The sequence below is a fragment of the Neocloeon triangulifer genome, unplaced genomic scaffold, assembly GCF_031216515.1.
Source record: "Neocloeon triangulifer isolate White Clay Creek 2 clone unplaced genomic scaffold, ASM3121651v1 ptg000014l, whole genome shotgun sequence".
Taxonomy (NCBI): domain Eukaryota; kingdom Metazoa; phylum Arthropoda; class Insecta; order Ephemeroptera; family Baetidae; genus Neocloeon; species Neocloeon triangulifer.
Genome location: NW_026775556.1, coordinates 18,536,755 through 18,562,835, shown reverse-complemented (window position 1 = coordinate 18,562,835; position 26,081 = coordinate 18,536,755). Strand labels below are relative to the sequence as shown.

At 39.3% G+C, this 26,081-nt stretch overlaps 2 protein-coding genes across 4 annotated transcripts; one reads left to right on the top strand and one right to left on the bottom strand.

The window, feature by feature from the left end:
* Positions 1 to 547: 547 nt before the first annotated feature.
* LOC132201626 (uncharacterized) lies at positions 548 to 14,354 on the bottom strand. 2 transcript variants are annotated; one of them, XM_059627930.1, is made up of 5 exons: positions 14,208 to 14,354; positions 2,478 to 2,804; positions 1,214 to 1,426; positions 977 to 1,166; positions 548 to 842 (listed from the first exon to the last, which is right to left on the bottom strand). In XM_059627930.1, exons 2-5 carry the CDS (start codon positions 2,539 to 2,541, stop codon positions 812 to 814), a joined length of 498 nt encoding a protein of 165 aa, XP_059483913.1. In that variant the 5' UTR covers positions 2,542 to 2,804; positions 14,208 to 14,354; the 3' UTR covers positions 548 to 811. The 2 variants fall into 2 exon arrangements, with proteins under 2 accessions (XP_059483913.1, XP_059483912.1); XM_059627929.1 differs by having other exon boundaries at positions 951 to 1,166; positions 14,208 to 14,352.
* Positions 6,613 to 25,216, top strand: LOC132201625 (homeodomain-interacting protein kinase 2). 2 transcript variants are annotated; one of them, XM_059627927.1, is made up of 17 exons: positions 6,614 to 6,949; positions 17,470 to 17,865; positions 18,027 to 18,410; positions 18,465 to 18,683; positions 18,736 to 18,943; positions 19,100 to 19,512; positions 19,570 to 19,812; positions 19,870 to 20,130; positions 20,185 to 20,665; positions 20,723 to 20,963; positions 21,267 to 21,380; positions 21,945 to 22,184; positions 22,237 to 22,512; positions 22,614 to 22,910; positions 23,142 to 23,210; positions 23,661 to 23,870; positions 24,007 to 25,216. In XM_059627927.1, the coding sequence occupies exons 2-17, from the start codon at positions 17,473 to 17,475 to the stop codon at positions 24,215 to 24,217; spliced, it is 4,260 nt and encodes a 1,419-aa protein (XP_059483910.1). In that variant the 5' UTR covers positions 6,614 to 6,949; positions 17,470 to 17,472; the 3' UTR covers positions 24,218 to 25,216. The 2 variants fall into 2 exon arrangements, with proteins under 2 accessions (XP_059483909.1, XP_059483910.1); XM_059627926.1 differs by having other exon boundaries at positions 6,613 to 6,949; positions 18,736 to 18,910; positions 19,570 to 20,130.
* The last annotated feature ends 865 nt before the right edge of the window (positions 25,217 to 26,081 follow it).

Below are 26,081 nucleotides of genomic sequence, written 5' to 3'. Positions count from 1 at the left end.
CTTTTTATGTGTTTTTACGATAGGCATCTCTCATCCCAAGCCTATTAGCAACAATTTTGTATGTGTGTATTTCCTTGTCAGACAACAAGCACATAAATCAGCACCATTAAAAAGGGGAAGTTACAAAATTGTGAGTTTTCCTTGCTTATGTTTTAAGTGGAATCCAATAATCAATAGATTCCTTTCTCAGCCTCAAAAGAGTTTAAAAATAAAATCTTTAATTTGATTACAAATATAGCTCCAATAAAAACGTGTTGCCGTCTTTTTCTTTAGGAATTTAAAAAAAGCCACAAAAATTGTATTTATTTTTAGCCAAACAAAATATTCGATTAAAAGTTTTTATGCTCGGTATTTTATTTATCCGTTTTTTTTTTTTTTTTTTTTGTCATTTATAGACTTATTTTTATAGTGCTTTTGGTTTGGAAATATCAAAAATGATATTTAATTTTATACAACGCTATAGGTTGAAAGAACAAACGTGCCGGTTCCGCGAATGGCTCTTTTGAAGTGGGTTTGCAATAGATAATGAATCACCCCGAGCAAATATTTTGCAAACAGTTCACAGCATTTATTGTGATTTTCTTTTAGCATTCGTTTCAACAATAGTGAATCCAACAAAACATCACACAAGCGCGCAGTCTCTAAAAAAAATAAGCTTATACCATAGAAATTCCAGCCTCAAAATGAATCGCAAATTGAAATAATCATATATTGTTGTAATAATTGTTGTCTTGGTACTAGATGCTACTTTGTGGGTGAAACTCAGACCTCTTCAGAGCCGGCCACGTTTTTCATTTCCATTGCTTCGTTCTCAATCAAGCTTGGAAATCCTTCCCAGCCTCCTACAAGTTAAACAAAAAATATAATGCAATTAAAAAGTTTAAAATAAAAAATTAGAAAATTATCATAATTATTATTTTTTTAATAAAATAAAAACTTATAATCTATACCCTTATTGTTTGCGTAATCTCCGTACATTTCACTTTGCCCTTTTAATGGTAAAATTATTCTGTTTCCACTGCGGCCGATCCTAGGAAAAGTGGCCAAAAGTCGCTGCTGCTGTCGTTTGCCAATTCGAGGAAAAGCGGCCAGCTGCCTTCGACCAATGCGTGGAAATGCAGCCATGTTGGGCCTTTTCCCGGGCAGTCCATCAAAGTTCATGTAATCTAAATGTATATTGCAATGAAAATTATAAAAAAAAATATATTCTTACCAGGTGAATAACAGTCTGGGCAGAGAGGATGCTCATCGTATTCGTCGGCGCCTCCTCCGGATCGTCCCACTCGAGGAAAAAGTTTCATCATTCCGCGCCAGTTTTTCTGCATTTCCTCCTCCTTGGTGCGTCCGATCCTCGGAAACATGGAGAGCGTTTTCGGCCTTTCATTGCTCCTTTTGTCTGGCGTTAGATAATCACCGTTCGCTTCGCCTAAAACAGAGAGAAAAGGGTGGGCGCCGACGGTTCGCTTGTTAATTGGCTCGGCTTAATCGCTTCTAAATTAAGGCAAATTGTGTTTGGGGATTAATGCACGCGTGGTATAAATATCTTTGCTGCGCCGGTGGCGTGCTCATGCAGCGCTCACATCACAAGAGATTAATAAATTTATCACCGCAAATTTCTTAAACCAGATTGGCGAAAGTGTGGCAAAATTTTGGAAAATCTTGACAAACCTCGTTAGCCTCATTATTTATCATCTAATTTGGTGGGATTGAAAATTTGAAATGGAATAAAAAGAATAGATAAAAATTTGTATTTCAAGAGTGAGCTTTTCCTCTGGAAATGTATCTTTTTGCAATGTAAGACAACTTTACATAACAGTAAGTGCAAAATGCATAAAGTTTTTGTGCCAAAATCCCTGGAGATTGCATTGCTACGAGAGTCGCTGGAAATTCTCTTGAGAGGTGGAAAAATGAAGTCTTGCAACGTATAAAGTTTCTAAAATGCGCGCATCAATATTAAGATTAAGTTACCAATGATATATTTTTTTATGGTTTAAAAATTAATATATGGACGATTGCAAGATTCGTGTGAGATTTTGAGAGGATATTGTGCTATACACGAAATCCTTTTATGTTTAACAAAATATTGTTCCAAATTTTTTTAAACAATAATTCTCAAATACCATGGTAAAATAAATGAAGTTTTAGACGTAAGCCCGACATTAAAAGTTTTTAATTGGTTTCTTCCTATTTAAAAACAAAAAAAAAATATTGAAGTTTATTTAAATACACTTTTGTAACGATTTTTTTTGGCATTATTCATATCAATTTATAATTTTTCTAAATCATTTATACCAATTTTGCTTGTAAAATAGCAAGTTGTTTTTATTAAAATTTAAATTAAGTCCCACTTAATTGAATTCTAAAGTTCAACAAACTAATGTGCGTTATTTCTATGTACGAAATGTGTTATTGGCTTTACAGACGAGCACAATAGGGGTGCTGAATAATTTTTCCCGGAACTCGAAATGCAAACTCACCTAATGCCGTGCCGAAGACAGCAAGAAACGTCACGGCGGAGAAAATAATAGCAGCCGGGCTCATTTCCGCACTATCACTAATAAAATAGTCTATAGAGGCGCGTGGGCGCGAGAAATGATAAATGATTTTCTTGAAATTTGCGCGAATTTTCTTCTTTTCGGGGCCCGACTCTCGTCTTCTGGGGTTGCGCCGACTGCTTTTTCTTTCTGCCAGCTCGCACTGTCCAAAGCCACCTTTTTATACACGCGCAAGGGGCACAGGTCTGACGCACAGGGTTTGGCGCATCCCTCCGGTGTGGGCGGGACAACCCTTCATACCAATCGGCCCTAAACGCAGTGCACCAAATTAACCCCGCTGCCGCCGCCAGCGATTTTCACACACAATTACATGCAATTTTTGTCGACACTCGCAGGAGAGAGAATAATAATAATAATCTCTCGCGCTGCCCCGAAGACAGTGATAAATGGGGTTTTGTTACACCGCGATTTAGTGAGATTGACTACAAGTAGAAATCCCTGCCGCCCACGAGATTGGATTTGCTGGGCTTAAAAATCCGAAAATAGGAGAGTAAAATTTGTTGAGATACAATTCTAAAATAAAAAATTTCCTTTTTAAATACATACTCAAATTAATTGCACAATTTTATCCAAAATCCCTTTAATATTGTAGTAAAATACTTAAAATACAATTCGTTCAGTCATCCATGATGGCAACATGGACTTTGCCATTGCTATGCAAATATTAAATTTGATGATTTAAGATTGATTCTTGCGTGATACACAAAGAGGAAAAAATATAAAGATTTGAGGGAGTTTTACTTGAAAAAAATTAACTGGATGAATGCATTTACGTTGAAGAATAATATGGATTAATGGATTTATAACCAGACAGGCTCGTTGATCAAATTGCTGCGAGCAGTTTTCTTTCCAGTTTTCATATTTTTTTAAATATAATGTCTTTGGTCTGATAAAAATAAATCTGTAAAGAAGTGTGGAATTTTTAATATTTAAAAAAGAAGACTTTTGACCGAGGATTGAATTTCAAAATTTAATAAAACTTTTTGCGAAGGAGAATTTCACGAAGATGGGGTGCGTTAATAGAATAAATCAATTAACACCCCCGCCAAATTGGCCACGATCTGTTTCCGGATTGATTACAATCAAATCTCGCCCCCGACCTGTTGCGTGCGTGTGCGGCGCCGCACGCGTTCAAAACTCGGAGGAAAGCAGTTGGCTTTCGCAGCGATCACGGAGCTTAACTTAATTGTTTTCCACGCAACAAATGGATGAAATTCGCCCTCGCGCCCTTAATGTTTCGTTTTATTAGTGGCGCACGCGATTCTAGATTTGCCGAGGCTGCAGTTCTATATAATTCTGTTGTGAGTTGCAATTCACATAACACACGTGCAGTCTAAAGCTCCAAAGCTGGGTACGCGCTGAAATTACAAATAATCCCATTAACGGGTTGATGGACATGATTTATGTAATTCAGACGTGCTTTTAATCAAGGGAGAAAACTCGAGCTGATGAACTGCAGCAAAGCCAGTGGTGGATAAATATGGCAGTTGGATCACGTAGCCGCTGACGTTTTAATGCTTTTGTTTCCAGCAATGTGTCTAAGCGCGAAAATTACTTGCTTTAATCCCATTTTGCGTGAAATTACTTCAGTTCTGCGCTAAAAAAGATTTCCCTCACCAACTTTTTATTTGGCGTGTGTCTATAATGAAACCAGGCAACCCGCAGCTCTCATGTGTATGAGGCTGCGGGTTGCGCAAATTAGGAAAAATTAACATTTTCACTTAAAAATCCATATCTAAATAATTAAATTTTTTGAAGTTCAGTTTACTTTAAAATTTTTTATACAGAAAATAATTAAGTAACTATATTCTTTTTTTTAATTATTAATTTCGTCTATTGTTCTCTTGCAATTTCGGACAACCCCATTTCTTGAATGCAAGGACGCACCTTCTTCCCTAAGTCTGCCCCTCGGACTTAAACTAATATAGACTTAAGTAATTTGCGTCACAGCTACCAGCTACTTTAGTACAAATTAATTGACTTGATGAGGCACCGATGGAGAAAATTTATGCAAACGGCGTCATTTCTGCCTAATGCAAAACTGCTGGGGATGCTTTCGGGGCTTATTAGGGTGGCATGTGACGAAGGTTAATCACAAAATAATGTCGAAGCGAGCGCAAATGCCTATGAGTCTATTTAATTTTTCTTACTTAATAAAATAGAACCAAAACTATATAAATTATATTAGGCCTTTCAAAAAATTCTCGGGCAATTTAATTTTCCCTACAATCATGTTGATCATACGATTGATTTCATTTATTAAATATTTGCAAAACATGCAAAGAAAAAAAATGAAGTGAAATAATTTTTTTACATTTATTAATTTAACTTGCAGCGCACTTCATGTTCATATTGTTTAATATATATTAAATAATAATAACTAGTTTTTAGCGGTTTTGAGGTGAAAAGCAGGAGCACAAAATTAATGTTTTTTTATTAAAAAAAAAAAATCTCCGGGATCAATAATAATCAATCAATCAGCTGTGGGGGCTCTAGGCTGTGATTTAAAAGCTTTATCTGACTTGTAAACACAATGTGCAAAAAATTGGTTGATGTTTTAATGAAATTTATTATTTTTATTCTAAAAATAGCATTATTTTTTTATAGTCAGTATTTATTTGTACCAAATACGATAAATACAACAAGATTTTGTCAACTCCAAATACAGTTGATCTTTAAATATTTGAGTACCGATTTTTTTATTCTAGCTCGCGTGAATTTGCGAGTTCACTCCTAGCGGCCGCGCGGCCTTGTCTATTTTGATGTCCGGCGTTTTACAAAGAAGACAAAAGCTAATTTTAATATATTTTCTTCCCTTATTCCAAACTTTCAATGTGATTTGTGAGTTTCTGAAAATGAGAATAAACATAAATAAAATCGTAACTCTAATAAATATAATTATATCAAGGGTGCGATATTAAAAGTTGCAATTATTTTTTGATTTTTTTAATAATTAAATCAGAATTAAATATATAAACGTTGCTTACAAGTCAAATTGAAGAAAAAATTATACTAAAAACAAACAAGCGGTATAGTATAATAAATAAATTAAATAAAAAAAAATCATGAAGTAATTCATTGAGCTGTTCATAGATGGCGCGTTCACCTTAAATATGCATAAGTGCCTCCTTATTGTCGGTCTTATTCCATGAACAAAAACGTTGATAAGTGATAAATTACACACTCTAAATCTAATGTATTAAAATATTATTATAGAAATTGATGAAAGATGTAAAAATTAACTCTTTTAAATATCCCTTTCTCCGTCGAAATTTGGACCACGTAGTACTCGTTTCCGGATTCCCCTCCGTGCTTTCTAGATTTCTCCTCATGTCTCGGGTTGGAACGAGAAAAAAGCTAATAAAATCGATGGAATTTTATCGCATCGATCGCCCAAAATTCGCAAAACTGTTGCCGTGCAAGAGTGCAGGCGCGTTATGTACTGGTAGAGTGCCGAAACATGGCATGTTTGCAAGCGCTAAATTATTAATGTGTACTTGTCGGTATCAGAAATATCAAAACTTCCCACTCAGCCTTATCAAAATGATCAGGACTCCAAATTTTGTTCGAAAATATACTCAAAGACACAAAGAAAAGAAAGGGTTATACAATAATTTTGATAATTTAAAAAAAAAATGGTTTTTTACAATAAAAGCAAATAAAAGCATTACAAATTTAAAATTATTAAAAGTTATTTGATGGTGTGAATGTGAATATCTTTTTGTAACATTATTTTTTTCATTTTGTTAAATACATTAAAACTAAAGATTATTTAGAATAATAATTTGAAGATGAAGAACTTGTGTGTGTGTGTTTTTTTTTTTAATTAAATTATTCTACTTAAAAAAAAAAAGGAAATTATTTATAAAATATTTCAAATAAAAATATCAGCTTGGGCAAAACCTAAAACCACCAAAAAGTGAAAGAAATTTTAATTTTCAGTCTCTACGAAAACATAATTTGGTAAAAAAAGAGAACGTGCTCGCAGGCAAGTAGCAAAAGGAGGTATCGATATCGAGGTACGAATCGGTGGCGCCACAGTCGCGTGTAGGGGTTTCGTGAGGGAGTCTGTAGTGCGTCTGTAGAGTGAGGTGGTCACGTACGTATCTCGGGGTGCGAAGAATGAAACAAAAACATTAGCATTTGGCAGGGTGAGCGAGCCGCCTGTCGACCCTTGCCGACCCAGCAGCGTTCAGCGTCGGCCCGGCTGCAGGCGGGGCCCCTCCCAGCGGCGCTTTCGGGCCGAATTCGTCGGCGGAGGCGAGTGAAAGTGGCAGTGTTTACGTAGCCAGACAAGATGGCAGAGCTGCAGCTTTAAAGGACTCGCACGGACTCACCCCGGATGTTGACACTATGAAAAGAGGCTCCTGCGTGGCACCCGAGCACAACGAGAGGTGAGTGGGCCCCCCCAAACTTCCGCACGGACCCCCAAAAGACCCCCTCGCCGACTCCCGTGACCCCAAAACGCGAGTGCTCTCGTGGCCTCAGGCCTCCCTTTTTGGTCGCGATTGCAACCGATGCGGCCTGAAATTCGGCTATATTTCCGTTCCCAAACCCTTTCGAACCGGATTTTCATCAATTTTGAACAGTTTTAAACCGTCGGGGGCCCGTTTTGGGTGACGTTGAACGTGGCTGTCCGAGTCGGATTGCCTTTTTTGTGGCCTTCGCACGCTTTTCCTCGTGCTATTTACACAGGCACAACATTCCACTCTGTTATTGGTGGCAACCCATGATTAAGATTCTTGTTTTCTTAACTTGCTAAGTGGCTCGGGAATTTTGTAACTTGTTAATAGTACATGCAGTGTTCTTTTTTTAATTAATTTCTGAGTCCGAGCGGAAATTTGAAATTTCATTCTGACAAGATTAATTAAAATCACTTCTTGTTTTAAATTTTAGTTTTAAACTACTAGCAAATTCAAACGACCAGATCTTACATCTTTAATTTTCCGTGGGTTTTTTTTTGAAATAAAGTGGACCAGATTGAAAATAAAAACTCATTATTACCTTGTGTCTTGCAATAGTCTCAACTTTAAAAGGCAACCTGTTTGCTCCGAATACGTTGTATTGCGGGCATTCGTTGAAAAGTTCTTATTTTCACAATCCCATCGGCATTAATTAATAATCAGTAATCACGCAAAGCTGATCAAGAATGCAAATGTAATATCTGATAATTAAAAGTGATGCGTTAAGAGTTTTCAATATTTCAAGGCCTTTAATTTCATTAATTTTTTCCTGTTTACATTCCAATTTATTTCAAGGGCTTGTATTTATTTCATTTAATCTTTAAATTTTGTAATACTGACTAAATTACTACACTTTTTCCAGTTTCTGATGCGTTAAAATCTTTTTATGATTAGATTTTGCCTATGAATAATTTCAGACACATTCGATTTATTTAAGGTCGAGTGGATTTTTTCTACATTTCCTTAACTTTTTTAATTACAATTTCAAGGCTTTTATTTTTATTTCAACCGCATTATTTTCCTAAAGTAATCCTGCATTTTCTCCTTAAAACCATCTAATTTTTTGCGCCTTAATTGTTTTTGCACCAATAAATATCATTTGCAGACCTTGTGTTTGGATCGTGGCGACAACTCAATTATTGCCGTCTGCAGATAGAAGCAATTAAGGAAATTATCAAAAACAACTCTTATCAGCCTCTTTCATTTTGGACGCCGGTTGTTAATTAATTGAAAACGAGCCGCGATAAAGGCTGAAATTTCCTCTGGCTGAATTTCACGGTCAAATAAGGGTCACCCTTCGGAGGGGCACTTTCGTGATGTGCATTGCAAACGTAAATATTTATCGATGGGTGCGAATCATTCTGAGAAGTCGCGCTGATTTTTTACTGTTGCTGAACTGGAATCTGGATGCTAATTAAAAAAAATAATAAGTGTCAACCGGTGAATGACTCACGCTTGATGTTGTTTACAAAATTACCTGCACTGATTTTCAAATAAAGTTATTTCAATCATAATTTTTGTAATTGAAATGACAATTATAAATTAAGCTTTCTGGAAAATGATGCAACATCATTGAAAAAAATGTAATGTGTGGACAGTTATGAAAGCAAATTTATTTCAAGTTGGGAATTTGAATATACATTCCGAATAAAAAAGATTTACTTTCTCAACTGACAAAAAAGGAATCGATGAATTTTAAATTATTCAAATTCCCGTTCTCTTTAATGAAAACATGTTGCACTTTCATTACTTTTAGATTATGTATTGATGCTTTGACCTTTGGTAATCGGAAAAGAAGCATTGCATAACTAACTATACATGAGATCAGTTTGGAACCCTCGGTTCACTAAAGGCGTCTCTGTGGCCTCTCAAAATTGACGAAGAGTCGCAAGCGATGGAGAGACGTCTGACCTTCAATTTGGATGTAATAATCTGAATTAAAATTGTCCTCTTCCGCTATTTGATTTCATTCCAGACATGAAAGTCTGAAGTCGAGCTGGAAAAAACTGATAAATGAAATTTATAGTAATTTCGAGACAATTGTAAGTAAAAAAATATTCAATTTTATAATTAAATTCTGCGCTGGCTTACAAAATAAATTAAATAATTTAGCAAAATGAATGCTACAAAAAACCAGAAGACCAATTGCTCCAATTTTATTTAATTTTTAATTACTCCGATATTTTAGAATTAATTAAAAATTTTGGGGTAAAAAATACACGATTTTAGACTAATTTAGAACTAATTCAAGCCAAATAATGGCATCGCTTGAATGCCTCTGTGCCGTGCAAAGCTCGCGCCGTTGCATACTAATTTAAAATTCGCTCCGTCGATTGTGTGCGTGTTTTATTTTGGAAATTGTGCCGATCCGTCGACAGTCGTGTTTGTACGGCCAAGTGGCCATGTGGACCACATTCGCAGGCAGCTCGGGGCCCCGAACGAACAAAGCAGCCTCATAACGGCACTCGCTGCGTGATTCAGTTCTCGATGTGCAATCTGCACAACAGGCAGACAGACTTTGTCGCCGCCGAATCCAATTTTTTTTATTCGCTGCCGTGCACTCGCTCGGCCTGCTTTATACATTTCGCGACTCCAATTACTTTTGAAAATTGATCGTTCCCGTTTTTTGCTGCAATCTGAGGGCGGAGGCATCGACCCAACAAAATGACTTGCAATCAAAAGAGAAATTAGCAAAGCCAGTAATTAATAATATTTTGATATATTTTTTTCAAAAAGGTTACATTTTGAACTATTTCTCAGGTGTTTTATTTTTTCCAGCTGATTTTAAAAATTTGCTTTGAATTTTTAATCGTGAATTTGAGATTTTCCAACTTTGCAACCATTTGCAATTAAAAAAAATGAGTCTGGAAAAATTTTAATTATGTGAGCCTGATTTTTTTAGAAAAGCAAAGTCGACAAAATTAAAAATTGATATAGCGAGATTGAGATAAATTTTAAATCTCCAACTTACCTGTGCGTCGCTCGTTAAATTTTACTGTCGAATATGAAATGTAATGCTCCTTTATTGCGGCGTCTCGTTCTTTATTATTTATGAAAAATTCACGACCGCTGTGAAGTCGCTGTGGAAAATTAATTCAGTTCACGTGAAATTTTCTTCGCTCAAAAGACGTTTTACAGATGCAGATCAGCGCGGTGAAAATTTATGAGGGTGCATAAAGAAAACAACGCCTTTGTTTCATTATTCTCGTCGTAAAATAATGCAGTGCTCGTGGCCGCAGAAGTCGGATTTCTATTTCTGAGTAAGAGTCAACAAAAGTGTCAAACTCTGCAAATCACTTTAAGAAGGCTAAGTAGGCGCGACGGAAAACTTTCTTTCAATCGCGACTTGCAAAATATAACAAGCTGCGTGTAGATGTGGAAACCAAATTATTGACTTTGCAAATTTAAATCATCCTTCAAGTTCTTCATATTTTGAGCAAGAACTCGTGGCATAAATGTGAAAATTACAAGTTCAAAATATTTCAAATTCTTTGTTTAAATTTTATAAGTATTGCAAACAAAAATACATTGGGAAAATGCCCGATCTCTTCGTTTCCATGATCATCTCTTTTGAGTTCCAATTTCTTAAAAAATAACACATTGATGTTTTTAATTTATTTTAACTGGCTTTTTATTTATATGAAAGAATAATTTTTTAAATTAAATATCTTAACATTGTCCAGACACAAAGATTAAATTTTATTGCGAAACCACTCATCAGTATTTTGTCTTTTGCTTTTAGTCCGCTAATTTTTATAACTTCAGATTTGCTTTCAAGTTAATCATTCAACAGATATGATAAAGAAAACTTGACATTACAAGCGTATTCAAAGGCACTTCTTACAAAACCTTGTCTATCGAGCAGTTTGCATTAGAAAGTTACCAAGGTGACATTCAAATTAAAACAATCCATGTAACATCCCTGGCCGTCAGCGGCGGTTGTTAAACAATTTGACTTTAAAACTGCGTCGCAAATTGCACTCGGAGCAACCCATCGGCGGCGCAGAGACCCTCTTGCACGAAAGCAAAATAAATTTATAATGGCTCTGCGCGGTTTTTTTCCCGCTCTCCCGTCATCGCACCAGGCGGTGCAGCGCAATATTTTCAGCAGCAGGAGACCAACCGTAAAAAATACGACTTCATTCAACAGGGAAAAGAGTTATGGTACTTTTTCCTTCTATTATATTTTCAGTTCTTTTCCGCTAATAAATGAAAAGGAAATAAAAAGTGAAATGGAAATTTTTAAGATTTTTCCAATTAATATTTGCGGCCCATCTCTGCGCGAACCTTTCTTGAGGTTTCGCGTTTTAGCGACTTGTTCGCCAGAGGCGTTGCCGTTTCTTTACATTTTTGTAATTTTTCTTCTTTATTTCGTTTTTGATTTGAATTGTGAAGAATAAACAACATAAATAATGAAATTTTTGAATTGAGCAATAAAAGGGTTGGTTTTATCTCATGGACATATGTTTCAAATAAAAGATGATCAGATAAATATATGGCTGCCACATGCGTACTTTCCGGCCGAATACAATAAATTAATAAAAACGAGACCCTTTCGTGTTTTCCCTCCCTGCGAGGGTCCTTTCTCCACTCGGCCGTAACGCGACGTGCAGTATGAAATAACAAAATAATAGCCGCGTACCAACCGACTTTAATGCCATTCCTGTGTTGTCTCGACAAAAGCCTGGCGTTCTGCGTTTCACAGCAGTACGTGCAAAATTTCAGCCAGTCCATAATTTTCGCTCGGATGCCGAGCAACACAAACTGCGCATGCCGCTGCCAAATAATAGCCGACGCTCGCCCTTTTTTGACGGGTCTTCGACCAAACGAAATTGCGCCGCTGACGAACAAACTAACGAACGACTCCATGCTGTTTTCGCGCTAATCAGACGCACGCAGCGCCGGGAAGTGGAGCTGCAAGCAAATTGTGACGAAAGTCCAAATAAATTCGCCTAGTTTTGAACACCGTCCGTGATGATATTTGTCAATAACCTAACTAGAATGTAAATATTTTTGATTATCCAAAAAGGTTTGAAATGAATTTCTCGTATAACATTTTGCGAAATTTCAACCTTTTTTGATTAAGTAAAATGAGAATATGCGGCGGGTTTCAAAGAACAAATTTTCTTTAGATTTATTACTCCGCTGAATGCACTTTACACACGCAGAGCCTCAACGTGCTGTCTATGTAATCAAAGAGAAAGAATTTTTGATTTTTTTCCACCTCTGGAGAACATTCCATCGTCGCTGGCTCTACAAATTTCCCGTCACCAGTTTTATGTTTTCATACGAAAAATTGTATGTATTTTACGCCTGCGAACATTTTATATTTTTTCCTGAAAAATGTATATACAAAGTTTGGAGAACAAAGCTGGTGGTGTCAGCAAAAGGCACCGCCAAACACACACGCGGCGCGACCTCCCTCAAAGAAAGAAGACTCTAAAAGTCTTAAAAGCGTCGAGGAATGACTCCTGGCTGGCCCGGCAATAAACCAAAATGAGAGGGCCAGTTTTTTACACTCTCTCCTCTCGATCCCCGCAGGCTCGTTTGTATTATTTTTACCCTTGATGGTGAAGTGAAAGACGGACGAAATGATGTTGCTTGGCTTCAGTCAGTCAGACTTTGGGGCACGCAAGCTGGAAAGACGTATGTATGCGAATGGCTGCGAGAATCTCATTTTTGAGGCAGCCCCACACCGGAGGCTTCTTTCGATTCGGTCGTTTGACGTGGCGGCGACGGCGCAGCTGTCAGATTTTAATCGCGCCGCAAATCAAATTATCGTCTGCCAGAAACGCAGCAATCTGGTTAAATTTATCGATCAATAAGCGACGTGCACACGCATAATTTGCTCAACTCTATATGACGAACTCTGACCTTTTTGTGTTTAATCGCATTATATTCTCCAGCTCGCTCGTTTGCCACGCAAAAACAAACTCTCTGCCATTCTCATTGTCAGCCGAGGGATGCAAAGCTGATTATGAATGTGCAGAATCAGTACAGAGAGTGACGTGCAGACACTTTATATAGAAAACGAGATTACTCAATGAGGCACTTTTAAATAAATGTAAATTGATTTAACTTAATTTATAATTTTGGGAATATATCAAAATAATTTTTAATTAAAGTAAAAACAAGAAGTCTCTCTTATCAACTAGTCATTTTACCCAGAACCAAGCTACTTGAAATCACGATTGCACTTTCTATTTTCACCAAAATTCCCCGAGATAGCACTGAGCAATTTTTATTTTTAAACGATGATCTGTTTTTGTAGCAGGCATGCCGATAAACATGAGTTCCTTTCTCCAGCCCTTTGTTTAAATGTCAGTTCGACCTTTTGATTGCTCATGAGCGCCGATAAGAAAGAGGATCTCTCTGATCGTGATCGCTCCGATAGTGATCGCTCCGATATTTTTCTTCCAATGCATTCTTTTTTTATTGTTGTTTACGCCGGCTTAGAGAAGTAGAAACGAAAGTCGTCCGCGTGAACTTTTGGCATCCAGTGGGAATTTGAAGCCAGTTTCCTTATAAAGCGCAGTTCTCTTTTATGAGTATATTCGCCTTGTTGGCCTGGCACCAAAAAAAATCAACTTTAATCCGCGACCACTTTAAGGCCACAATCGCCTCTTTATATTTGAATCAAAACATAAATTGGATGGTAAACTTTATTTTTTTTTTCAATTGTAGCAAATAAATAATAATTCGTGATTCAACTTGGTTTCAAAGAAAACAAAATCGTAAAGAACTTTGATTTTCTTCCACGATTAGTTTTCCTCATATTTTTCCCTTTGCCAGTTTCCTCATTGGAAAGGCCCGTGGCTCAATATAAGTCCTTACGCCACGTTAGCCTATAACGTGATTACGCGTGGTGCCTGACATTGGGACGAAAGGGTACGCAAATTAGCATTGATGTATTTAAAATCACATTACGTGACCGTTCGAGCCGAAACCATGTCTTGTTACCCAAACCCTTCGGCGTGATTGCCTAAAAGTACGTTACGTTGCACAATCGTTCGGTTGCGCAAGCCACATTCAAGGAAGGGGTCTGTCTTTTAGAGAAAGAAACAATATCATATGAAAGTTTGTCCTCTCTCGGCGGCGAACAACCGTAATAATCGCGAAGCAGGAAAGGTTTGCACCGAAACGCCCACGCCGAATTTGCATTCGAGTTTGAATCGAGGCGGCGTAAAACCTGTTGGATTCAGCCGGGCCATTGAGCCCGGCAGCTAGCCGGCGAGGGTGGTGCACCAGGATTGTGGATGGTCGCCCTCCTTGGATCGATCGCGGTGTGGAAGCTGCCGCCGCCGCTCTCTCGCGCGCGATACACACCGGCCACGTTACATAATTTGGGCCAGAAACTACGCAGTTCGCGACGGAGATAAAAGAAAGAATGAACGCCGCCGGTTGTTGCCCGCGGGGACTCGGCGGCGAGTGCTGAAAAAACGCTTGCGTATATGTACCAGCATACATACGCACAACGCACACACTACTTGCTGACGTGTCGTTTGTTTTGATCAAGCGGCCGTTGTGAAGTGACATTGTTGCCGAGGCAAATTTTCGCCAGATGTTGCCTGTCCGGAATTTTTACTTAAAAAAAAAATTGAAACCATCTTTAAAAAAATCATAGAAAATCTTTTTCATGAATTCTTATTTTAAAAGTTAATAAAACCTTTCTGGCATAAAAAGGTAAAATTAATAATAAAAAAAAAAACCTCCTTTAAATTCTACCTCGGGATTACTTTTGTATTCAATCTTCAATTACCGAAAAATCCTTTATTTTATTTTTTTTTCTTTATAAAAAAAAACTCATTCAAATGTTAAACGTTCGGCCGACTCTTTCAAACCCTACCATCCCCGAGGCGATGTCGGCCGGTTTCAAAAGAGCAGCGGAGTCGTTTTGCGAGCAGCGGCGCCGTCAAAATGATTGCCCAATCTCGCTGCGTGCCAAAGCGAAAGAACAAAGTGGCACGAGCAATTAAGTTTTGCGCGTGAATTGTGCGAAAAACTTGGAAGCTGGCGGTGCCAGGTTAAACCGCGTTTTCGTTCGGATTCGCCCGGTTGGCGCGGCGAAATTACGTAAGTGCAAAGCAACTCGGGCGAGAATGCAGGTTTAATTAGCAAACAAACGAGAGGCTCTTCTGGCCTGACTGCTGTGGGTGATTCAGCATTAAAAAGAAATCGCCTCCGTTCGCTCGGCATTCAAATCGAATTGACCCAGTAAGTGTAATCTAGGAAAGCAATTTCACTACACACTGGCAGCAGGCATGCGGCAACAGGGGAAATCAACAGACTTAAATTCGATGTCAATCAATAAGCAACTCGAAATATAATTTATACAAGCCCGCACTGCCGACCGAGTTTCGCCTCCGCCGCCGCACGTCATGTCATGATGGTAGAGATAAATTAATTTTTCGTCCGACGTGGACGACTGAGTAAATCATTTACAGAACGCTGAATAGCCTTTTGTGGAAAAGCAAAAATGCAGCAAACCAGTTTTGGAAAATGAGTCAATCTAAAAATAAATTAATTATACTGACACTTGCGCAATCAAACTCGATGCCAAGCTTAAGACAAAGATTTATAAATTATTGTTTTTTTTTTAATTAAATAAGTTGAAAATAAAAAGTTTTAAATCTTTTTCATTTGCAGAGACATTTTTGGCACAGAAAACAGATTATTTTCGTTTAAAATTTTTTAAATCAATATTGGTTTATGAGGAAAAATGTTTGTAGACGCTAATTGCAGCCAACCAGTTTTGGAATCGGTTAAAAATAATTACCCTTGGCCAGAATTTACGCATTGAAATTTGTCTTCGATCTAAAAAAAAAAGCTGCTTAAATACTTTTTGCAATGAGATAATGCACCAAAGTGGACGCAGTAAATCTCTGCCTGTTCGAATTTTTCTGTATAAATTTATTTTTCAGGCGCAAAACAGCCGGGCGCGCTACCGCAAATCTTGGACTTTCGCCAGAGAGAGTTTAGCTCTCTCGGTGCAACTCTTGTTTTTTGCATTGCCCGAATTTTTGGCAGCAACCCGAAACCTTTGAATAATGAAAGAGAGAAGAGTGGTCGGTGCCGCTGCTGATAAATGTCAATTGCTGCTCGTTATTATTATCTATCATTTCTGTTATTGCCGCAATAGATTTCATGCCAAGCAGCCCATTATCGGCCCTGTTCGTTTTTTCAGAGCGTAAGCAGGAAGTCTGCTTTTAGGCTTGTCATTTCAATTTGATTTTAAGGCTATTTCTGGGCCCAACCCCGTCCGTCCGTCCAATACGCGTGTTGATGAAACATTAATCATGTTTAATCAGGTCGGCGAGATCAAATTTCCGCGCATCGATTTTCCAGCCCCTCTGAAAATACGCCCAATAAAAATAGGCCAATTACGAACGGCCCTGAAAATCGATATTTCACAAGTGGGCAAATATTATTGCCGGCACGAAGGTGTACCGTCGGCGAGCAAACCGACCGACCAACGCTGACCGTCGCATGCATAACACAATAATGTGCGACACACTTGCCGAAAATAGATCCCGGCCACATTCAAACAAACGCCGACTGACACAGAAAGTTCAATTTCCAGATAAGGAAATCTTTGATCTTTGAAAAACACGCAGACTTATTTCTAGAACCAAAAGAAAACTTTAAAAGTCAAAATTAAAATTTACAGGAAGTTTTTAATTTGAAATGAAAAGATCGTTTTCTAACCTTACATTCAGCTACTAAGAGCCATGTTTATGCATCCATGAACTATATTAAGTTATCATATTGTGAATTTTTATATATTTTTATTTTATTATTTGTACTTTTTAAATTATCTCTAAAGCGTCACTTTTCTAGAGGTGCAATATCGATCGTTACTTTCAGGTCTGGGATTTTTCCACCACGTATATTTTCTTTACTTTTATGGCGGTCTTGACGAGAAAGGGTTAACTGTGCTCTAAACGAGTTTGGAAATAAAAACTCGAATCAGACAGATAAAATTTTATGTCCGCCTCAAATAAAAACGCGACGGTTGCATCGTCAAAAAAGCAGATCAAATTCGCGCTCATAGGAAAAACCGGCTTGCTTGGCGCGCGCGCGTTTTCATCCCCTTGGAGGCCGGTCGACCACCCCGGCCTGGCCCCACAAACCCACCCCCCACCCAACAGCCATGTATGAATGAATGAGTCATGGGTAGAGGGGTTGCGCGTTCTTGGGAAAGACCGGAAAGGTCGTATGCGAAAACCGGTTACTTTCTTCATAATTTTATTTGAATATGAAAATAGATAAGCTAAAAATTGCTATTTAATGAGTAAAAACTGTTCTCAATTTCTAATTATTTTCCCCCTTTTATATACCGTACTTATTCATGTTGTTTTCAACGTTTGAAACCGATTTTCCCCCCTATGCAAATCGGTATTTTCTCTTAAGATTTCCACTGACTAAAAGGTTTATTGCGCCATGTGTTGCAGGGAATGCATGACATGTTCATTTCACCCCAGCATTCCGGCACAACAAGTAGCAGTGGGGCTAGCATCATTAGTGCAGCAGCAACGACCGGCTCCTCTTTTTCGTCTGGAGTGCACCACCACTACCAGCACCACCCTCAGCATATCATCAGCCACAAGAAGCGCAAGTTAGAGCACGGCCACGTCGAGTACCTGAGCAGCAGCACAGCAGCAGACACCACCTTCGCGGCGGCCTCGTCGGCGTACAGCCAGACCTCGGTGCTGCACCACCATCACCACCGCTCGTCCAGGTCGCACCACAAGTATTCGCCAAATGGGGCTGCGGGTTTGCTCCCTCAGAACTTCATCAGAGCGTCCACAATTAAGTTGTTAGACACGTACCAGCGCTGCGGACAAAAAGTGAGTTCAATTTTGTTTATATTGAAATGTAAACATAAATTTTAAATTACAAAATAAATTCATTTCTTTTTTTAAACCAGGAGTTTTTAAAATTTAATTTATTCCCAGTAATCTTAAAAATATTACAATGTTTTCTCATTATTTTTTTTTTCAACTTTCAGCGCAAGTCGGAGGATAGTGAGGGTAATGGTCCGGGCTCAGGCCCAAACTCCGCAGCCACGGCACCGACAAGTAGCACGACGACGGCCGTCGCCTCGGCCGCAGCTGTCGCTGGAAATGGCGGAAAGGCCGCCAATTCTGGTAACACTGCGGCCGCGGTGACCAACACGGCCGCGACTGGAAACAGTAATGGCGTGGAGGGTGACTACCAGCTTGTGCAGCACGAGGTGCTGTACTCCATGACAAACCAGTATGAAGTGCTGGAATTCCTCGGCAGAGGCACCTTTGGCCAGGTGGTCAAGTGCTGGAAGAAGGGCACCAGCGAGATAGTTGCCATCAAGATTCTCAAGAACCACCCCTCTTACGCCAGACAAGGACAAATTGAAGTATGTATTTGAATTTAAAAATCATGTTATTGCTAATTTCAACCTCAATTTCAGGTTAGTATTTTGTCTAGACTTAGCCAAGAAAATGCAGACGAGTTCAACTTTGTGCGAGCGTACGAGTGCTTCCAGCACAAAAGCCACACTTGTTTGGTCTTTGAAATGCTGGAGCAGAATCTGTACGACTTCCTCAAGCAGAACAAGTTCAGTCCACTCCCTCTCAAGTACATCCGTCCGATTTTGCAACAAGTCCTCACAGCCCTCTTGAAGCTGAAGGTAGATTTTTGTATTATTTATGTTGCAAAATTCTAAGATTTCATATCTGCAGCAACTGGGTCTGATTCATGCTGACTTGAAGCCGGAGAACATCATGTTGGTGGACCCAGTGCGGCAGCCGTACAGAGTGAAAGTGATTGACTTTGGAAGCGCCTCGCATGTCAGCAAAGCAGTGTGCAACACCTACCTGCAGAGTCGCTATTACAGAGCTCCCGAGATCATCTTGGGTATGTCCCAAAGACACCGTTTGGCGACAAGAAGTAGGAAAATTTGCAATTTGCCCCCCAAGCTCAGTGGGAGTTGTTACGAAAATGCAATTCTGACACTCAAACTCTGTCCCCAAAGTGTAGATTTTTCGAGTCAGAATGAGGTTTTATGTACTTTGGTCTTATTTTGTCTGACCTGCTTCGTTTCAGGGCTGCCATTCTGCGAGGCGATCGATATGTGGTCTCTTGGCTGCGTTGTAGCCGAGTTGTTCCTTGGGTGGCCCCTGTACCCTGGCTCATCCGAGTACGACCAGATTCGCTACATCAGCCAGACGCAAGGACTGCCCACTGAGCACATGCTCAACAACGCCTCGAAAACCACCAAGTTCTTCTACAGGGACATGGACAGCACATATCCCTTCTGGAGACTAAAGACTCCTGAAGAACACGAAGCCGAGACGGGCATCAAGTCGAAAGAGGCCCGGAAGTACATTTTCAACTGCATTGATGACATTGGGCAAGTGAATGTGCCCACTGATCTCGAGGGAGGTGAACTACTTGCCGAAAAAGCTGACAGGAGAGAATTCATCGACCTTTTGAAACGAATGCTGACAATGGACCAGGTATTTTTCCCAAAATATAAATTTAAATTCAATTCTTAATGAATAATTAAATTTCAGGAGCGTCGCACAACTCCTGGCGAAGCGCTAAACCACCACTTTGTAACGCTGGCTCACTTGGTGGACTATGCCCACTGCAACAACGTGAAAGCCAGTGTTCAGATGATGGAGGTGTGCAGAAGAAACGGCTTCAGCTCTTCACCTAGCCATCAGTCATCGCAAGCTCCTCCTTTGGTTGCAAACTTTGTACCTAACTCGAACGGCAACGTCACTTTAACGTTCAACAATCAGTTGAGCAACCAGGTAATTAGTCCACCAAGAATGATGGTGAGCGCACTGCCAAGATCTGAACTCTTTCAGTATCAACTATACAATGGACGATCAGTGGCCAGGCAGTATTCAAGTGCTGCCCGAGCCGACCACTTCCCTCATCCTCTTGTTTCTTCGATTCTCTGCCAACCTAATTACCAAGGAATGGGTTCTCCGACCAAACACGTGACTGTGGTTCAACAGCCTCCCCAACTTCAAATCCAACCTCCTCCAGCAATTCTATCTCAGCCTCAGCAACAATACGTCCCAGTTTCTATGGTTGAGCCTGGTGGTCGTCAAATGCTGTTAACGGTAATAAACAAAATAAAATATATTTCTCCTTAACTAATTGCTTGTTTTTAATAGAATGCTGTTCAGACATCCTGGCCCACAAACCGCCAAATGGCCATTGTCCCCTCTTGGCAACAACTTCCACCACAACATGCTGCCATTCAACAACCTCTCCTGTCAGATGCTGCTGACTGGGCAAGGCCTCTTCTGCTTGAGTCCAGTTCACTTATCCCTCAACGGTCAATGTTTCCCGTTGAGGTGTCTGAAGTTTACGATCCAATGATGGAGCAGCAGCATGCAGCAAACTCGGTACTGCAACAACAAACACATCACCTCGCTCCTCCACAATCCACTCAAAACTGGTCCTCCTCCAAGAGAGGCAACAAGGGCTCCAACAGCCAGTTACACCACCATCACCACCAGCCGTCCCACCACGGACATCACATTTTGAGCAACAACCACCTCACAGTACCAATCAGCCACAGACAGGACAAAAAGGAGGCGACACAACTCAGTCCCGTCAAAAAGAGGGTCAAGGAAGGAACTCCACCTTCAGGTAATTTTTGCAAAAACTATTTTTAATAACCAAAACTAAAATTTATTACTTCAACAGACAATTGCACGTATTCGCGCTTGAGAGGCTCCCCTCCAGCAGCTGTGGTCACAAGCCACCACTGGCAACAGCAACCCATCCAACATCAGGTTGTAAGCACCAAGCAAGAACATCACAGCAGCAGCCACCATCAAAGCTCTGGTCCGGCTAGACAACAGACCATCACCATCCACGACACTCCCTCACCTGCAGTTTCTGTCATCACGATTTCAGATAGCGAGGATGAGGCGCCAACCAAGTGGTGAGTTCTATTTTCAATCTTGTGAAACGATGTGGAATCTATGAAACTAAGTGTAGGATTGCATGAGGCAGGGATTTGCTTTGTGCAGTGTTTAACCTAATTTTAATAACCTGATTTGGGAAAGAAGAAATTTCCTTTCAAAATCTATTGTACATCGTGTCCGAAATGTTTTAGGGCTTATCAATTGTATTTTTTTTTTTACTTGAGCATTGAAACCCCATTTTTAAATTTCACGATACCCCTTTTTTATTTATTTGACAATGAGTTATGGAAGTTACACAGTCTGGATGTGCTGTGTTGTAGTTGCAAAGATAGGGAGTGCTCTGCGTGCCACCACGGCGATGAGCTGAGCGAGACGTGCCACATTGCTGATGGCAGTGGCGTTTCCTCATCGTCCGGGATGCAGTGTCCCAACAGGTAGTTTTCGCCTGTCTCGAAAACACATGCAAACATCTTGTTGGCTGCTTTGTTTCTTAATTCCAATAACTACTTGTTTGTGAATAACCTGGTTGGTGGATCAAGCTGCTGTAGGTCGGTCACTGTGTTGTCCTCAAGTCATGCTCGATTGGTCGGCATGCTGCTAATTCTCTCCAGTAACAATTTGTACATATTTGCCATATGGATTTGGCTATAAAAAATACCTAACAAATTTCAAAAATGGAGTCCTTTCACCGATCTTGGCGCTGCATGCACGGTTTCAAACGTGTTTGCACAATTTTATTGGGTGGTTGGTCGCTTCCCTACTAAATGTATGTCTTTGTTATCGCACCAAGAAATCACTTCCATCATTTGTACCCTCACATCGCAAGTTTTAAGCAATAATCTTATCATATTACGCTAATAATTTTGAAGCTAGATCTCTGCTACATCTACCGCTAATTGTATTAAATGTTATCCGCCTCCATAAAAATCAGGCCGGCAAACTAACATGTTTAATTTTTGTAAAAAGTTCAACCCTTGATTGTGATAAATTTGTTCTAGTTCTCAACCTACGCCTGTGAGCGAGTCCAAATCGTCCTCGGCAAACTCTACAAGCCATCAGGGCCCAATTGTAGCAACAAAAGCGGCTCGGAAGAATGTAATTTCTTGTGTTACCGTGGGTGACAGTGATGAGGAGCACAGAAGTCCTGCTAAGTTGCACAGCCAGAACAGCTACGTCAGTGGGTCGATGCCCACTTTGAGAGAGGTCAAGCACGAGGTCAAACATGAGCCACAACAGAGGTAGAATTTGTAAAGAAAACTTGCTTTCTTGAAACTAAAAATTGCATTCCAGTTCCAGCTACTCTAGTGGAGCCTCTCACAATCAGTCCCAGAAGAAGCGTCTGCTGGCCAAAGCTCAGTCCGAGTGTGTGATCAACAATGTGCCCACAAAGCAAGAGCCTGGCGTGACCCACCACCAGAACTTGTACGACAATGGATCCGTCATTACACAACGAGAGTATGGCAGGAACAATAATAACAACCATCTGCAGCCAAACTCGCAACCTGGTGCAACCTGCAGCAGTGGGAGCAGTGCCAGTGGAAGTTCTCAGGAGTTTGTGTTCTACAGGTATAAAATCAAAATTGTAATTTCTCAAATAAGAAATTTTTTGTTTTTTCAAAATGATTTTTATTTGTATTGTAAAATCAATTTTTAATTTATGATTTTAGAGACCAAATGGCTCCACCAGCAGCCCACTCGAGAGAGCTCCACTCTCAGGAAACAGTCTACCGAGAACCTGTCATCACGCAGCAGCCGCAATCAATAGTTCAGCCTCACAAGAGAGAGATGCCTAGGGAAGCCCTGGTGACTGTGAGTCACAGGGACTATCACATGCCCACAGCTGTGCACAAAGACTACATACAGCCGCCTGCTGCTCACACGACGCGATCAGATTTACAGAGGGAATCCCACCACTCAAACAAATCTTGGCAATCGAGCAACCAGCAGATGCAGCAAGGATACAGGTATATTTCATTATACATATTGCCAGCTCATTCGACTTGCAAACAAACATGTAAATACACAGCTTAGGAAGCACTTTCATTTGCTCGTTCAGCAGTTATCATCAGAATAATTACTTATCAGATTAAATTTGCTCCCTAAATTATGCTCTTTACAATTAAAAACAAGTTAGCACAAGTCTTTCAATTAGATTAGAACCGTAATTATACCCTCTTCGTTGCGCTTGTTCATAGACCGAGAATGCAGAAAAGAGGCTGCGTAGTGTACATGCCGACAGGAGTACCAGAAACCGACTACATCAGGTCTGCTAAAAGATTTTTTGAAGGACTGTGACTATGCTTGCTAGATTACTTCATAGTTAACATTGTTAGCAATTTGTGGCTTACCTGAGTTGATATCCATTTGTAAATATTTCCTATTTATATTGATGGATTATTCATCCCTTTCAAATTCATTTTGTTCTTATTTTTCAAATGTGCTCTAATCATTGCTTATAATTTCAATGTGTAATTTGTAACAAAATCTTCAAACATTGTCTGCTTAAATCACTTGGATTGGATCAACATAAAATATCTATTGGATTTGGTCTTTATGTGGCACGCTTTTCATTTTGTAACAAACCTTCACTTCGCATGGTTTATATTCCAATTATATAATTTTGGTAAGTTTTGCTAATTCTGTTATTAAATAAACTGCACGCTTTCATCAAGATAAAAAAAATTCTCCTCCGTGATTGAAAAATTACCTTCCAGTCGCCACGCTAGTGCTGCTCATCTATCGCCGCAGCCAATTCCCCACGCGGCAGCCCCGAGTAGGTTGTCTCCACAGCATCCCTTGGTGGCAGGACAGCCCCTGTACCACCAGCCAGAACTCTACAGGAGGCCTCCTGTCTACGTCGGAGTGACACACACTCAGCAAACGTTCTTGCCAGCGGGGCATCAGGTGGCTTCATACACATCAGGGTGAGTTGAATTACTTCTTTTTATAAATTTTAAATAATTTTATTAGTCATATATCAATTTTTTTTAGCCAAATTTCACTATTTAAATAAAATTATTTGCAAAATTCAAATTAAATTTACAATTATTGTTTCATAAGGGCTCTGCCACCACCTGCGCATCACTCGAACGCCCGTCCAGTGCTGGCAGCACATCCGGGCCACCCTCTGCCTGCCCACATGCAGCCAGCAGTGTTCCCAGCGCACCCTCAAGCTGTGGCGACTGCTGCGCTGGCTGCAGCCTCGTACGGCTATGCACCGTTGAGCCCAGCCAAGTCGCAATACCAACACTTGTGGTACACCACCGAGTAAAACGAACATGTTGAAGAAAGAGGATTGAAAGAGAAAACGAAGAGACGGAAGAATGAGGAAGAAAGAAGAAGTGACAGTAGTTACAGTTTTAGTTTCTGTTCTGAAGGAATTTTTTTTTATTTTGTGCCGAAAACAGGTTCAGTTGGAAAGAAAGAGAAAGAAAGGAAGTCGGAAACTTTGGGTACTTAGTGAATTGAACACACGAACTGGGATGAGCCGTTTCCCTTTGGTTGTTTCATATTTCTGTGCGTCGGTTTATAGCATTTATGTTTTATTCACGGAAGAATTAGACATGCAATGTGTGTGCATAATTGTCTTCATTTACTATACTCTTTTTTTACTTTTTTTAAGCAATGGAGTCAAAGGAGAATATTTAGGAGAGCCGACGGAGCCTTGAGCTCATGTGCATTAAACTGTCAGTATGATGTATATCAATTATTTGATTACTCGTGTTCGGTTGGTCACCTCGATGGTATTTTCGAAGCGTTTACGCTGCAACCATAATTATTACACATAGTAGTTGCGAGTTGCCGTCTTTCCAGAAAGACCTAACATTTTCAATGTTTCCATGTGATATATCATAAAAGAAAGATAGAGCTTTGTGTACCCATGTAGCTTGATTTTGAGTAATACTTTTGAACTTTCATTAATTTGCATTTTACGGTGATTACAAAAGATGGACTGCTTGTTTATGGTTTACTTTATAATGTTGCGTTGCACACCAACAACAACAACTACCCCTTTCAATGTAAATAATTAACGATTAAGTTCACAGCAGTCCTGATATTATATTTTAAACAATCATGGATAATTTCATAACGTTAGTTCCTCTACTTTAATCTTTCTAGACACCGTTTTGATTTTGTGTACACACCGGGGTAGTTTTCAAATAAAATAAGGCTGTTCTGGATAGTTATTAGTAGAATCAATGGAGAATGCTATAAATCTAATTCAACTTATAGCTTCACGTGTAGATCGAGTTCCAACAACAAGTGTTAATCGATAATTAATTACAATACGAGAGAAAAACTTTTTGAAACAATTCAAATAATCGTAAGTGTTTAATATGGGTGATGTATTGATGGGACCTCTCTATTTCTGTATTTGTATGATAACCACTTTTCTGCTCTGTAAGTGTGTTTAGTGCGGCTACCATCTCATTAGTTAGGTCGGAACCATCCTATTTTACAAATTATTTTGCGGTAGTTTTTTTTTGCGTTCTTTCTGTTAATATCCCTTATGTTAAGGCCGTTAAGGTTTAGTCACATTAATAAGAAGTTTTACCGCTCGGGTAGTTCAGTTTTTTTACATTACTTAAATTAGTTAATGGGAGTTGGAAGCAATTGCTATTTTGTTAGTGACGCTCGCACGAGTTGAATTACAAATCGACATCTTGAATGACTTAACTTTTGATGTCTAACTATCTAATGATTATTATTATTGGTAATGGACGTTGCTAAAATACTTTTACTAAGCTTGACCCCCACCCACAACTCGAATGCGTTTAAAGAGGAACATCAAATTTTGTAAAAAGGTGTTTCTTCGTCATTCAAATAGAGAATAGAAAAACACATTGTCTTCGTATAGGCCATCAATGGTATTTGGAAATCCCGTCTCTTCTTGCCAATACTGAGCCATGTCCGTCACCTAACCAATCAAAAGTCTTTGTTTTTGCATAGCAAAAAAGTAATAATGGGCTCCACAAATTAATATTTTCTATAACAAGCACCTCAATTATTGATTAAAAAAAGAACTAATCATAAATATCTGCCTTATTACGGAGGAATATCACACACTTACAGACAACTACCATGTTTGTACTTTGTAATACACAAAAAATAAGTAAGAGTTTGGATGTTCAGAA